Here is a 13383-nt window from a genome sequence, read left to right on the forward strand (position 1 = left end):
TGACAGGATTCAAACAGTTTCAATATTGTGTGGCAGCAGTTCCAGAAATTTTAAGATGTTAATGTCTAAAGGACACATACTAAATTACAACCTGCAATACAGGACTGCAATTTACCAATACTGTGCCATGTAAAAAGATATTCAGGTATACACAACCCTCTCAACCACGCTTGGTGACCTTTAGCAGGCAAGACTAGTGCCACACTGTACTACAGAAAAGGATCTATTGTATAAACATGCTTCAACTACATATTTAAAGACATGACTAAAAGTGGGACTGAAAAACAAAACAGTAACCAAAATATCTGATTTAAATAAATTAAATCCATCAGATATATAAAAGCATACATGTACTAAATCATTTTTGCAGAATTGCGTCACAAGGGAAAAGCAAGTGTCATAGAATAAAAAAGATTAGGAATAAAAAATGAAAGAACATCCAACAAAAAAAAAAAACTCAACACTCAGTCTGACCTTAGTCCATAATCGGGTAAGGTTGAAAAGGTGTCCTAGAAAATATTTAGATTCCCACCCCCATTTTGAGAGAGTAGGGTCCCATTATAAAAAGGTATAGTTCTTCACTGATTTCCACAGCAGCAGCCTGGAAAGATGATTTATCCAACAACAAATCTTGCTTTAAGATGTGTTCTGATCAGTTGTAAGGTCAGAATTGGTGGCCGAGGACCTCAAGGTGTCTTGGACTCCTCTTTTGGCCTAAAGAAAATAAATAAACGATTAACACTCCCAAGCCTAATAAGCCCCATCTTGAAAAACACTAAATAAGTGTGTGCCGTGTTTTCTTACTTTGATGTGTCCATTTTCTCTTCCTCCGGCACCTTCTCTTCTTCTTTTGCTTCTGTAAAAGAAAAACAAAACAATCAGTGATAACAGCACAACCTCTGTATTATATAGGGTGATCTGACTTAAAATGTTTACTCATAGGAAGTACTCTTCATATTAAAAACATGAGGGTGAGATGAAAATGAAATTAAATGAATAGATACCTTTTGTTTCTTCCTCACCTTTCTTCTCCTTTTCTTCCATCTCTTTTTCTCCTTCAGTTTTGACTCTCTTTGCTTTCTTGAAGCTGGCTGCATTTCTGCGGCCTCCCTCGCCTTCATCTTCAGAGTCAGAGAACTCCTCCTCACACGCTATCCTCTTGTCATGTGCACGGACTGAATAGTAACAGAGCAAAGGGTTTAACTAAAACACTTTTTTATGGTTAGTTGCAAAATGCTGGAGATCTGGTATAAACATGGAAGAAAAGTATGTCTATGTGAGAGGTTCCTACTCGAGATGCGTTTGTTGGGGTCATCCTCCTCCTCGTCGCCACTGTCTTCCTGTACAGCATCCTCGGGAATGGCCTGCATTTGGACTCCCGGGGCGTGGGGCAGCATACGCAAGTTCTCAAACAAGCGCTGCCTAGAGGACAAATTACAAGTTGAACATACTGACCATGAGACACAAACCTGTGCCTATGATACGGACAAGTTCCCAACAATTTCATAATACAAGACAGTCAGAAAAAAATATTTGAATGGCCGTTTGATGCACTCACTTAATCTTCTCCAGGTAGTCATTGGTGTTCTGATTAGTCATGTTGGAGGGGCTGATGTGAAGCTTGAAGTCTGGTCCAAAGTACTCAAAGTAGTCGTTGTAAGGGAGCTCTGTCGAGTTGAGTTCACATTTTGTCAGTTATTGAACATGCAGCTATTTTATTAGAAACTAATGCTCAAAATGTTTGTTATTAACTGAGACAGTGCTTGATAACCACCACAGAGAAATTAGCTCTCAAATGAAAACCATACTAATTGTATTCAGTGCAACATGGACTCACCGTTGGGGATGGAGGTATCAAGGGCAACAGCAGTCTCATACGTCCAGCAGCGTGCCACATTACGGATGGTGTAGCCTCCTCCGCCCAGCATTAGCAGTGGCAGGTTGAAACTCTTCATGTACTCTACACACTTGGCATGGCCTGACAACACAGCACGGCAAAAATAATTGAACCTCCGGTTGTCCTCGGGTCAAATTTGACCCCTTTTAACAATGTCTATATCAGAAGTATTCTTTTAAACCAAATTACCACAAAAAAGGATGGATTCCATGCAACGCTCTTTGCAAATTCAATCACCTTCATTGAATTTCGGGTAAAAATTGAAATGGTTTTTAAATCAGCACCCTGACCAAACTTATCCACTCAACATACACTCCTCTGATTTTAGCTATTAGTCAAAATAATTCATAATTTCTGCTTTATTAGCTCAACGATTAGGTATAATTCTATACAAATGAGGATTATTGACCATGGTTTCCAAACAGTAGTGTAAAACTAGTGGTAGTAAGGTGGTGGTAGTGAAGTAAAAAAAAAAAAAAGTGTCAAAAATGTCAAAGGTTGAAGAAGAAAAAAGGTAAAATAAGTGTTATCTTTTTGACCCGGGAGGACAACAAAGGATTAATTGGGATAGGGTTTCTCAAGTTTATTCAACACAGCAGCAGACCACTTTGCTTACAGTGTCATCAGGAGACAGAGGTTTTGTGAATTTACCTTTAATGGTGAGGTTAAAGCAACCAAGCCTGTCTCCTGACAGTGAATCAGCCCCACACTGCAGAACCACTGCGCTGGGTTGATACATCTCCATCACCTTGGCCATGATCTACACAAACAACATACACTCTCAAATTCTTCTGTCCATCGAGGGAGACCTCGACCAAAACATCACAGTTAACACCTCTTTCTTTACTCACAGGTTTGAATATGGCTTCATACGACTCGTCGTCAATCCCATCCCTCAGCGGGTAATTCACAGCATAATATTTACCCTTACCAGCACCAATGTCCTGCGGAGAACAAGACAAATGTCAATGTATGGCTATGGCAATTTGGCTTTTATATATCAAATCATTTTATGGCTTACCCTCAGGTCGCCGGTTCCAGGGAAGTACTCTCCATACTTGTGGAAGGACACTGTCATGACACGGTCTGTGGTGTAGAAGGCCTCTTCAACACCATCTCCATGATGGATGTCAATATCTATGTATAGAACTCTCTGGTGGTATCTGGAAAGAGGGAAAATATAATTTAGAAATAAAGTTTAAAAAAAAAAACACACACTTTTTTTTCTTCTTCCAAAAACCACATGTGCCTGATTAGGAAAACAACTGAACTCTACCTCAGTTCTCAAAACAGAATCTGGATCAACCAAGCAAAGTATTATCCACTTGTGCAAACAAACCTGTACTTGAAAGCTGCAATGATAGAGCTTTTGTACTCACTTCAGTAACTCCAGGATAGCCAATACTATGTCGTTGACATAGCAAAACCCAGAAGCCTCAGACTTCTTGGCATGATGCAGGCCTCCAGCCCAGTTGATAGCAATGTCCGTCTGCTGTTTGTTTAATTTCACCGCACCGGCTGGAGCACAAAGAAGAATTAACAGCCTGCTTACTAAACTTAACATTTTACTGTGGGCAATGATGGCCAATACTGTCCAACACAGCAAGTATGTCTGAACAGTATTTAAGGAGAAACAACTTACCAACAGAGCCCCCTCCTGAGAGCTGGCAGAACTCAAATAAACCATCAAACACTGGACAGTCCTCCCCCACATTAACTGGAAAGCAGCAGCAGAGAAATAAACATTGTTATTGCTCATGTCAAAACGTAAGCATTACATTTAATTAGCACACAAACATCACATTAACATAAACGACATCTGTGACCAAACTTACATCTCTGCATTTGTTTGCTGTACTCTGACATGTTGTCTGGTCGAATTGAACGCAGGAATTTGATGTAATCATCACTGTGATACTTGGTCATCTCTTCTCCGCTGGCTTTGTGTGGACGCTGAAACACAGAGGACAAATTAGTTTATGAGACACTTGAGTGAGGTCCAGTATTTTGACAAAGTACTGTTACTGTAATTTAACATACATATATCTCCATTTTCCTGTACAGCCCATAGTTGAGCAACAGGTTGTGGGTCATGCGGATTCGGTGGGGCTTCATTGGGTGCCCCTGACCATAGTAATAATTTCCAACATCCCCTGAAATATAAAGAAACAAAATACACCACGTTATTTGTTCATTTCTCACACACAAGAGTTCAACAAATGTAAACATAAAGTTTACAGCACGCACTAACATGATAGCTTCCTGTTTCTGACAGGTTAATGCACTGAAAACGTCGTGGAGAAATTCAACGTCATGCCCGTCGGTTAGGATCCAACAAGCGAACTCCAAAATACTAGCTAGCTAATAAGTCAAATCACCTAAGTGCCGTAAGTGGTCCACTTACATGGTGCCGCTAAGTTACACACAGCGAATAATATCGACAAAAACATTGTTTTGCGCCGAACTACCTGGCATTTAAAGGCAGCAAGATTAGCCATTTTAATGTTATCTCGAAGTTGACGTTAATTGGGGAGACAATGAAGCTAGCTACTCATGTCCCCATTGTTAGCTCTTTAGCCAGTAACGTTAACTAATCTAGTTTAAATACTAGCTAGCTAATATCCGGTAGATAAACGCTTAAAATTGCATTTCAGGGAAAACCAGTGCATGTAGGAAAACCGAGCAAACATTATAAGGGCATTAATACTTATTATACTCATAGCAGCACTTTGTTAGACTGAGATAATGAGAGCCGCCTGCGACTCAAGCTAACGTTAGCTAGCTAGGTTAGCAAACGTTAACGTGCCAGGTTAGCAAGAGGTTGCAAACAGCAACCTTTGTTGCAAAGTGGCAGATTTCATACATCCGCCCGTCCGCCCTCTAAAGTATAGGAAAACGAGTACTCACCATCATAGTAGTAGCAAACTTTTTTCTTTGTTCCTTGGGAAGTAAGCGCCATTTTAGTGCTTTCTGGCTGGCTTTTAGCGCACACCACAAGAGACAACAGCGACAAGAGGCGGATAGTTTGTATCACGTCTAATCATTGGGATGTAATATCAGCTGCTTTCAACAGGAGGCGACAGACACAGTCCGACCCACTCTGTGACGTTGCGTGTTGTACCTCTTTTACACTATGCAAATTAATTACATTCGCAATTTAACAGTTACCAGAGACGGATTAGAACTGGTTGTGGAATATACATCCTGCTCGCAGTGGCGGTAGTATGTACCCTTAATTTAAAGTAGTCTACCAGTGCCACAATAGAAAAAACTCCATTAGAATTCGGCTACAGAAATGAAATTGTAAAGTAGTAAAAAATCTCATAATGCAACAGAATGGTTCCTGTGATCATAAATCAGGCTATTATATAGCCTTGAATATTTTCAGATCATCATAACTGATGCATTAAGGAGTAGGTTATATATAGCATTTTAATAATGTCAAGGAGAAGCTGTTTGTTGTAGCTTGTGCTTCGTTGTTTAATCTTTGGCAATGCATCATATCTAATATATCTAATGTATGCTTGTCAGATCCAGATATATAAGGCAGAATGGAAAATTAAAATGGAAGTAGGCCTACTGATGAACAGCATATGTAGGTAGGCTACATAAGTACAATCCTGGAGCCACTGCACCAAGTTCTACGTTTTACCACTTCTCAATTTGTTTGATAAACTATGTGCACGATCACAAATACATATTTTGAGTGGCTGTCACTTGCACAAATAAAACGCTTGAGCATTTTTGTATGGTATCGAAGATATTTGGCTGATGATGATTCATTTAGGTTGTGATGTGTTCTGCTTTATTCAGTGTAACAAAAAACAATATAGGCTTTGTAAAGCTATTTACGGTCAGTAAAAAAAATATAAAACAGGTATTAAACTTCTGAGCTAAAACACAGCTAAGCCCTATGACAGTATTTACATCTCAATAATGAGCATCAGGAGAGCAGCTACTTATTCAACTATCAGACAGTTCCCAGTCTATTGGTGCAGCATGGTGATCAGTCACTCTCCTTTCTGTTGTTGGCTCTGCAGTGGTCCAGCTGTTGCAAGAGTTTCTGGGTTTACAATTCCACATGTAATTGTGAAAAAATTAAGAGGCAACTTCAGAATGAGTTTGAAGCAACAAAGTACTCTTATTTGGTAAAACTTCAAATTCTACCCCATCAATATCAAGGCATGTATACTCTTCAAAAACAAACAAATCAAAATCCAGCATCCATCTGCACAGGCTGTGCCTTCAGTTTGAGTATATTTATTATAAGTCTGTATAGTTGTTCTTCCCCATCAGGGCTACTCCTGGTACTGCCTCTCTGTGGCAGTGAAGAAATCCTCCAGAACGCTCCTCAGGTATTCGAATGTGGGCCTGTCCTCCGGCTTTTCCCTCCAACACATACACATGACGTTATACAGCCCCTCTGGACAGTTTTCTGGCTTCGGCATTCTGTAGCCCTGCTCCAGGTTCTGGATTACCTCTGGGTTGGACATACCTGAACAAAAGGTTAAATGTGGGTGAGTAGGCAATGGATGTGATGGTTTTTATGCAATTATTATCTAGATTTGTAATTGGATGATTTTATGAAATGATGGGCAAGTACAAGTGCAGTGAGTAAGTATATACCAGGGTAAGGTATGCGTCCATATGTCACTATTTCTGTCAAAAGGATCCCAAATGACCAAACATCGGATTTTATGGAAAATGTGCCATAGTTAATAGCCTCTGGGGCTGTCCATTTGATGGGGAACTTTGCACCTGGAGGGAACACAAGAGGGAACTTTATTTTTCAAAACAATCAGGAACACTTTTTTGTAAATACAAGTAAAGTGATTACTTCCCATGCCAAATGCGCAACTACAAAAGCCTTTATTTTAAATTAAATAATTTTCTATAGGACACATGATTTAGCCTGAAAAAAGGTTCCATAGGTTCAAAAGAACATATGATATAAGTTATTTGTTTGAGGTCTTGTTACCCTCTTTTGCTGTGTATTCGTTGTCCTCAATCAGCCTGGCCAGTCCAAAGTCAGCAATCTTACAGATGAGTTCATTTGACACCAGAATATTGGCTGCTCTCAAGTCTCGATGAATGTAATTCTTCGCTTCAATGAAAGCCATGCCATCAGTCACCTGCAGGAGGCAGCACATCATCAAAAAGCCCAATGACTGCGTGGAAGCACAAATTGCATGATTTAAAGGGTCCTATGTATGTTTTAATATTGTGTAATATATGTTGATTGATTATTATGTTTGTTGGACAGATGAGCTGGGTTGGAGAACTTCCAAACCAGGGAGTTTACCACTTCCCCAGTTCAGTTTCTTATACCCATTACCTCTGTACTCCACCCAGGTACACAGCTGTCTCCTCTACTTCCTGATACTAAAAGCTACAGTCCTGCCTTTACCACTGCAGATGAGGAGACACTGATTATTCCAGTGACTGGGTTTCTGATTCAATCAAGTACAACATGAGTCATTTCTACATAGTCAGCCCTCAGAGGAAAATTGGTACTACACCTCATAATGCATGAGGAAAATGTGTGTGTGTGCGTGTGTGTGTGTGTGTGTATAGCTCTTTATGTTTTGCTGCGTCAGTGGTGTACAAATTCAAACATAAGAATCACGTAGGTGCAATTAGCCCTAGGGGTCTTGTCATAAACGTGACATGAACGTACTGTATGTCTGTGTATTTCATAAACTTCTACTGTACATTTCACTCAGGCAACTTATCGCCTCTTTACTCTCCATTTGATTGTGTTATGATTCAGTCTGAAACTTAATTTGCATTAGGGGTGGGGCGGCTGTTGCTCAGTGGTAGAGTGGTTGCCTGCCAATTGGAATGTTTGTAGTTCAATCTCTGGTCCCATGTAGTCCTTGGGCAAGAAATTGAACCGTGAGTTGCCCCCCATGCTGTACCATTGGAGTGTAAATGTGTGTACGCGTTTATCTGAGGAGCAGGTGGCACCTTGTACAGCATCCTCAGCCGCAGTGTGTAAATGGTGAACGGTTCCTGTACTACATAATAGTAGTAACAGTTCATTTGCATTCATTAAATTAACTAAAGTATCTGCTTTACTCACCTATAGTTTACATTTATTTGATTTAAATCTCAAAATCCTCAGATTAAATTTGCACACATTTTAGGCAGGCATAAGGATGGGGACAGTGTGTCCATTACTGATGCAAGAGCAAGGTCATGGATCACCTGAATTTTTACGATGATGGTTAGACTAGAGTTACTTGCTTTGGCGCTTATACTACAAATGCTACCAGTTCTTAAAAGCATCTCTCTGTTAAATATGTTCACCACAAAGCTCTGTATAAACTCTACCTCTAAGCTCTAAGGTGTCGGAGAAATTGCCTACTCCCGATGAAGAATCTCTTGTCGTGTTAGACTTTGAAATTTCAGTCTGTCTTCCTGTGGTTGTGTTTTCCATTCCCACACCCAGAATACATGGAAGTCAAAGTTCTTTTACTGACATGCAAAATTACAAGAAATAGATGTGGGCAGCATTATAGTTCAACATTTTGAGAAATACTATTATACACTTTGTTTCAGAGACTTGCCAGTAGTAAGTTAGCTTAGCATAACAAAGAAAAAACGAAACAGTAAAACTGCTTGCCTGGCCAAGCACTTCTAGAGTTAACTAATTAACAGGTTATTTCTCAATTGTTGAGTTGTTTCTTTTTAAACTTGCTCAAGTCTCGGTGGTTTTCTAGCAACCTCACAGCGACTGTAAGACCCCGGGAAGTCACTGCTTGCACCCAGGAAGTAGTCTGATGTATATTACTTGTAAAACCACAACTTTCATTTTTACACCTTGCTACAAATTAAACAATCAAATATAATGTATGTTATATGTATGTTATTAGTGAGCTTTAGAGTTGGTAGGTGGATTTTGTCAACTTTGACCGGACCAGGTCAGCTGTTCCCCTGATTCCAGTTTTTGTGGTAAATTAAGCTAACTGTCTCCTGGCTGCAGCTTAATATTCAACAGACAAATTCGAGAGTGGTATCAATGTTCCATTATAACTCGCGGCATAAAAGAGAAAAGACACATTTCCTAAAATGTTGAACAATCCCTTTAACTTCCAGTCTTTGTCAATCCCCATGTTCCAACAGTAGTTGTATCTATTGCAGAGCTGTGACAGAGCATCTTACTGTATGTTGATTGAAGAGATTTTACAATTTCAGAGAAATTAAGCGCAAAATCCGCATCATACATTTATTTTCAGGTTTGGTCCTGATGTCCAGATTTTTACATTTCAGCTGAGTCGGCACTGTGGTAAGTAGACTTTTCTTGTCACCTTCAGGCTGTTTGGTAGTAACAGAGTTTTATTTGTGCCGACATGTCAAGACCGAGGTTCGTAACAATACAAATGCACCTTAGCACACACACCCAGCTCAGTCGTTACAACAAGTTTAGTGTTGAGTGCAAGCCTCATTACAACAGTGGCCCGTTTTCCTGTCTGTGAGGATCATGCTGAGAGAACAGGAGGTAAAAGAACAAATTAAAGAGAAGCTTGGAAAATGGAGTATGGAGAAAAGCGCAAACACATATTGATAGTAAAAAAAGAGATATCTTGCCTGAGACGCCATGTCAATCAGAGTGTTCATGGGCAAATTGCTTCCTTCTGTTGTTTTCAGGTAATCCACTAGGCATCCTGTAAAAATTGCATTCAAGTTATATCTCCTTTCAAGAAATCACTGCAAATAATAAACCAGCTTCCAACCACCAGTACATCCTGAAAAGAACGGATGCATACACTTGTTTATTGTTTTGTGTTTAAAGGTGCAATAGAGAACATTAATTGAAAAACAAAGGCAAATCCATGTTTTGTCCAAAGGACTGATACTTTTTCCTTAGTCAAAAACATAATGTTTCCCCGCAGGCATAAATAGACAGTTGGACCAGAATAGCAGTTCAGATCAGGGATCATAACACTGTGAGGAAGTGCATGGAGCATCAGTCAACTTGATGCATAATTTTTGACAGAAGACTTTGTGTGGAGTTTGATTAGCACAGAACAATACCTCTGCACACCAGCCAACCACGTCAAACCAAAGGAAATACTTTAAGAGGAATGACTGTGCCAGGAAAGAGGAGGCCTTTGCTCCTCTGCTTAAGTCCGGAAGACTGTTTTTGAAGTCTGAGAGCCAGAGGAACCTTTGTCAAGGTCACAAAGGGAAGCTGGGATGATACGCCTGTTATTTTCCATCTTTGTTGTCTTCAATAATAAATTAAAAAAGGGACAAACTGAACAGACAGTTACTCCCAGCCATCCTTTTTTCTTGACAACAGAGGCGGCAATTGTTTCTTGTCCCAACGTGGATCCCAGACAAAGAGGCATCCTCATGTAGGGCCACTGCTGGTGGTTTACAGGCCACTCAAACAAGACCATACAAAGGCACTCCATTCAAATCAGCTGTAAGGCTGTTGCTGTGTTTGTGACAGCATCTTTCTATGCCTTTTGTAATTGTTCCTCCAAGTGTTAAAGAATGCCAAAGACTTTTGAGGTTAAAGTAAAGCAGATACTGGACCTTTTCCATATGACTGCTGCATTTGGGCGTAGAGCTTGTAATACGGAAAGTCATTTGCAGCTGTTGCCATGACCCCAATTTTATTACTTGTGTTTGTGATTCGCAGTCATTTCACACATACTTTGTTTTGTAAGAAGGGAGGAAGAGATCCTGTGCAAGATTCTGCCAAACTCCCAAACAGACTCTGGAAAGTAGCCAAGTATCATCAAGGGGTCTTGTTGAACAATAACCTGATGAATCAACCACTCCTATTTTAATACCCCCGTGATCTCAGACGGGCCAGGGCAGACTTCCACTCGGTGAGTAAACACCAGTAACCTGTCTGGAGTGAAAGTTCATGTTTGCTTTGAAACATTTTAACACAGAGCAGCAAATACAGAAGCGTCCTGAGGAGAAGCTGAAAATAGCCTATCAGAACACAGGCCACTTCAGCCGAGCAGCATGCTTTGGGAGGTAAGTATCATGACTTAGCTCCCTTATTTAGGTTGCTTTCACAGCTGCATTCATGTCCAATCATGGGTGATGACTACAGGGTATTTTTCCAGTAATGTGCGTTTCATATCATATCTTTTATCAAACAACAAAGGCAGCTAGTTGTGTGTTCTAAAGATGCTCAGCTAATTCATCAGTCCCTGGAGTCTAAAAACACTTTGACTCATGCACATAGTGCAGCCCAGTCTTTTGTTCAAGCATGCACCCTTGCACTCATAGTCCAATACCAGATCAACATGTTTGATCCTGAACGTGTATGATGTGCCACTGCCTTAAACACTTACCTTGTCTTTGCTCCGGGCCCAGACCTTACCCTGATGACACCGCCTTTGGTGTTCAGGGCAACAGGGCAGGAGATTAAGAAAATGATAGTTTCAGACAGGCTTAGACAAATTCCAGGTGAATAAACTGAACTGAAAGGAGCTGGTATGATTAACGAAGGATTTCTTTCATTTCATGGAAATACCCTGGGACAATAGTTTTCCTTTTCTTTTGATGCTTTCAGTGATAACTGGAATTCTCTCTTGATGGTTTGTGTTATTAGTAAAATGCCTCAGGCTGTGACACAGAGTTTTTCTACCCACCATTTTCCATGTACTCGGTGACAATATAGATTGGCTCCTGGGTAACAACAGCGAAGAGGCGGACGAGGCGTGGATGTTGCAAGTTCTTCATCATGTTGGCTTCTGCCAGGAAGGCTTCCACCGACATGGTGCCAATCTTCAGGTTCTTAATTGCCACCGTTCTTTCATTGTTGTGGACACCTGACAAAACATTTAGAAATCAGTGGGTTTCTGAAAGGCATTGATTTAATCAAGACAAAGAGTCTACAGCTATGCTAGCAGCTCTGTGCGGCTGTACTTAGGTCACATGTTAACATGCTGATGTTAAAATGTTACAATGTTGTTACAATGCTAACATGCTGATGTTAAGCAGGTATGATGTCAACCCTGTCAACAAAACCAAATTCTTCTTAGGAGGGAAACGTGTTTTCCAATAAAACGGTCACAGTTTAAAACATGTGGTAATGTGAATCAAAACAAAACTGCTTGGTTAGGTTCAGGAATATGTAACGTGGTTTGGGTTTAAATTAGTGTTTGTTACTGTGTTGTGTTTTATAGTGTTATAGTGTTTTGTTAATTGTAGTTAAGTGTGTTACATACGTTTCTGAGTGAAAGTCCTGTGTTTTATTGACTCATCCACCCACGACCTCCCTACACAGACTTACGTGGACTTCAGTTAGATAAGTATTTCTGATTTGTTGAAGGCAAATGTAATCCGAAACAAAAATGCGTTTCTCTCGTAACGGAATTGAGAATGCACTTATGTGTATGAGAACATCATATTTAGGGGACATTATTTCTATTTTAGTTTAGAGTGTTAGCATATTTGCATTTGCTTAGTAACAATAAACACAAAGTAAAGCAGAGGCTGATTAGTTTTGCAGGTATTTGGACATAAACTAAAGAAACTGATTGGAATTTTGACCTGATGATGGAACTAGAAGAAAAGTCAGAGAAAGCCCAAAGTCATTGGGATTCCTCCATTTGGGACAACTAATATTGGTACCAATTTAAACATAACACCCAGTAGTTTTTGAGCTATTTCACTCCACACTAAAACTGTCAACCTCCTGTTGATGCTAGAACAAAAGTCATGCTGCTATGGCTAAAATATACTTTGTAAATATGAACTACTACACTGTGTTGAAAGTAAAAGTAAACCTTTCATCTCAGTTCAGGTCTTTAATACAGTTGGTCATGAGTTGTGATCAAATACTGTATATGCTAAACTAACAGTTACACATGACTCGGGAGCTCATTGCAGATCTGGTACACTAACACACGTCAATCAAACCCAGAGCCAAACCATTTCCACCTTCAGTCATGTAACATGCTTAACATCTTAAACCATGCATTAAGCGTAGCAATGGGAACAGATTACATTTAATATTTACAGCATTCCTTCACCTCTTTGCTATACAGTGGTAATCTTCTTGTGATAAAGGATGGTTATTATCACATATTTTCATGTAAGCTAACGAGAATAAACCCTTCAAAGCAAGTGACAGTCACTCCCCTTATTCAAGTATGTCCTTGAAGCAATGCTTGGATGAGGATGGAGAAACAAATAAAGTGTCCAGATTAAATGCAAGAATATATTGTAAATAGAAAGTGGATGTGAAATGGTGACTAGTTCCATGGTTGGCAATATTTATCTCTAGTGCAGTGGTTTGTTTGGGATGTTCCATTGTGCTATCAAATTAGGATGAAAAATAGAGGGGAAATACCCGTTGAATAATAAGCACAATAATAAGCACAGATTATTTCAGCTGATAGCTTCTGGTTTACTCCACAATGACAATAGAACTGGTAGATGGAGCGATGCCAGTTCACCTCCTGGGCACTGCCAATGTGATCTTGAGCAAGGCACCAAACCCCCCCCCCCCC

General features: G+C 39.9%; 3 protein-coding genes across 4 annotated transcripts in view; all 3 read right to left on the bottom strand.

The window, feature by feature from the left end:
• pabpc4 (poly(A) binding protein, cytoplasmic 4 (inducible form)) overlaps nt 1-13383 on the bottom strand; it is a 34233-nt gene that overhangs the window by 16977 nt on the left and 3873 nt on the right. The window lies entirely within an intron of this gene.
• LOC117935546 (histone deacetylase 1) lies at nt 59-5070 on the bottom strand. Of its 2 annotated transcripts, none has more exons than XM_034857733.1 (14): nt 4805-5070; nt 3938-4050; nt 3733-3850; nt 3540-3614; nt 3277-3415; nt 2919-3060; nt 2749-2841; nt 2549-2657; nt 1838-1978; nt 1559-1667; nt 1292-1422; nt 1023-1175; nt 805-856; nt 59-714 (listed from the first exon to the last, which is right to left on the bottom strand). In XM_034857733.1, the coding sequence occupies exons 1-14, from the start codon at nt 4854-4856 to the stop codon at nt 687-689; spliced, it is 1455 nt and encodes a 484-aa protein (XP_034713624.1). In that variant the 5' UTR covers nt 4857-5070; the 3' UTR covers nt 59-686. The 2 variants fall into 2 exon arrangements, with proteins under 2 accessions (XP_034713624.1, XP_034713623.1); XM_034857732.1 differs by having other exon boundaries at nt 1005-1175.
• lck (LCK proto-oncogene, Src family tyrosine kinase) overlaps nt 5589-13383 on the bottom strand; it is a 13384-nt gene continuing 5589 nt past the window's right edge. The window contains exons 9-13 of the mRNA XM_034857731.1: nt 11518-11697; nt 9488-9564; nt 6876-7029; nt 6524-6655; nt 5589-6392 (exon numbers count right to left, since the gene is read on the bottom strand). Of these exons, the coding sequence (XP_034713622.1) occupies nt 6196-6392; nt 6524-6655; nt 6876-7029; nt 9488-9564; nt 11518-11697 (740 nt within the window). The 3' untranslated portion in view covers nt 5589-6195. The remainder of the gene's footprint in view (nt 6393-6523; nt 6656-6875; nt 7030-9487; nt 9565-11517; nt 11698-13383) is intronic.

The sequence above is a fragment of the Etheostoma cragini genome, chromosome 20, assembly GCF_013103735.1.
Source record: "Etheostoma cragini isolate CJK2018 chromosome 20, CSU_Ecrag_1.0, whole genome shotgun sequence".
Taxonomy (NCBI): domain Eukaryota; kingdom Metazoa; phylum Chordata; class Actinopteri; order Perciformes; family Percidae; genus Etheostoma; species Etheostoma cragini.

Excerpts from the sequence above, each read along its gene's own strand:
- LOC117935546 (XM_034857732.1), bottom strand. The coding sequence starts at position 4,856 with ATGGCGCTTACTTCCCAAGGAACAAAGAAAAAAGTTTGCTACTACTAT. Across the intron at positions 2,658-2,748 it reads ATGAAGCCATATTCAAACCT|ATCATGGCCAAGGTGATGGA; the intron begins GTGAGTAAAGAA and ends TTGTTTGTGTAG. Across the intron at positions 715-804 it reads GAGAAAATGGACACATCAAA|GCCAAAAGAGGAGTCCAAGA; the intron begins GTAAGAAAACAC and ends TATTTTCTTTAG.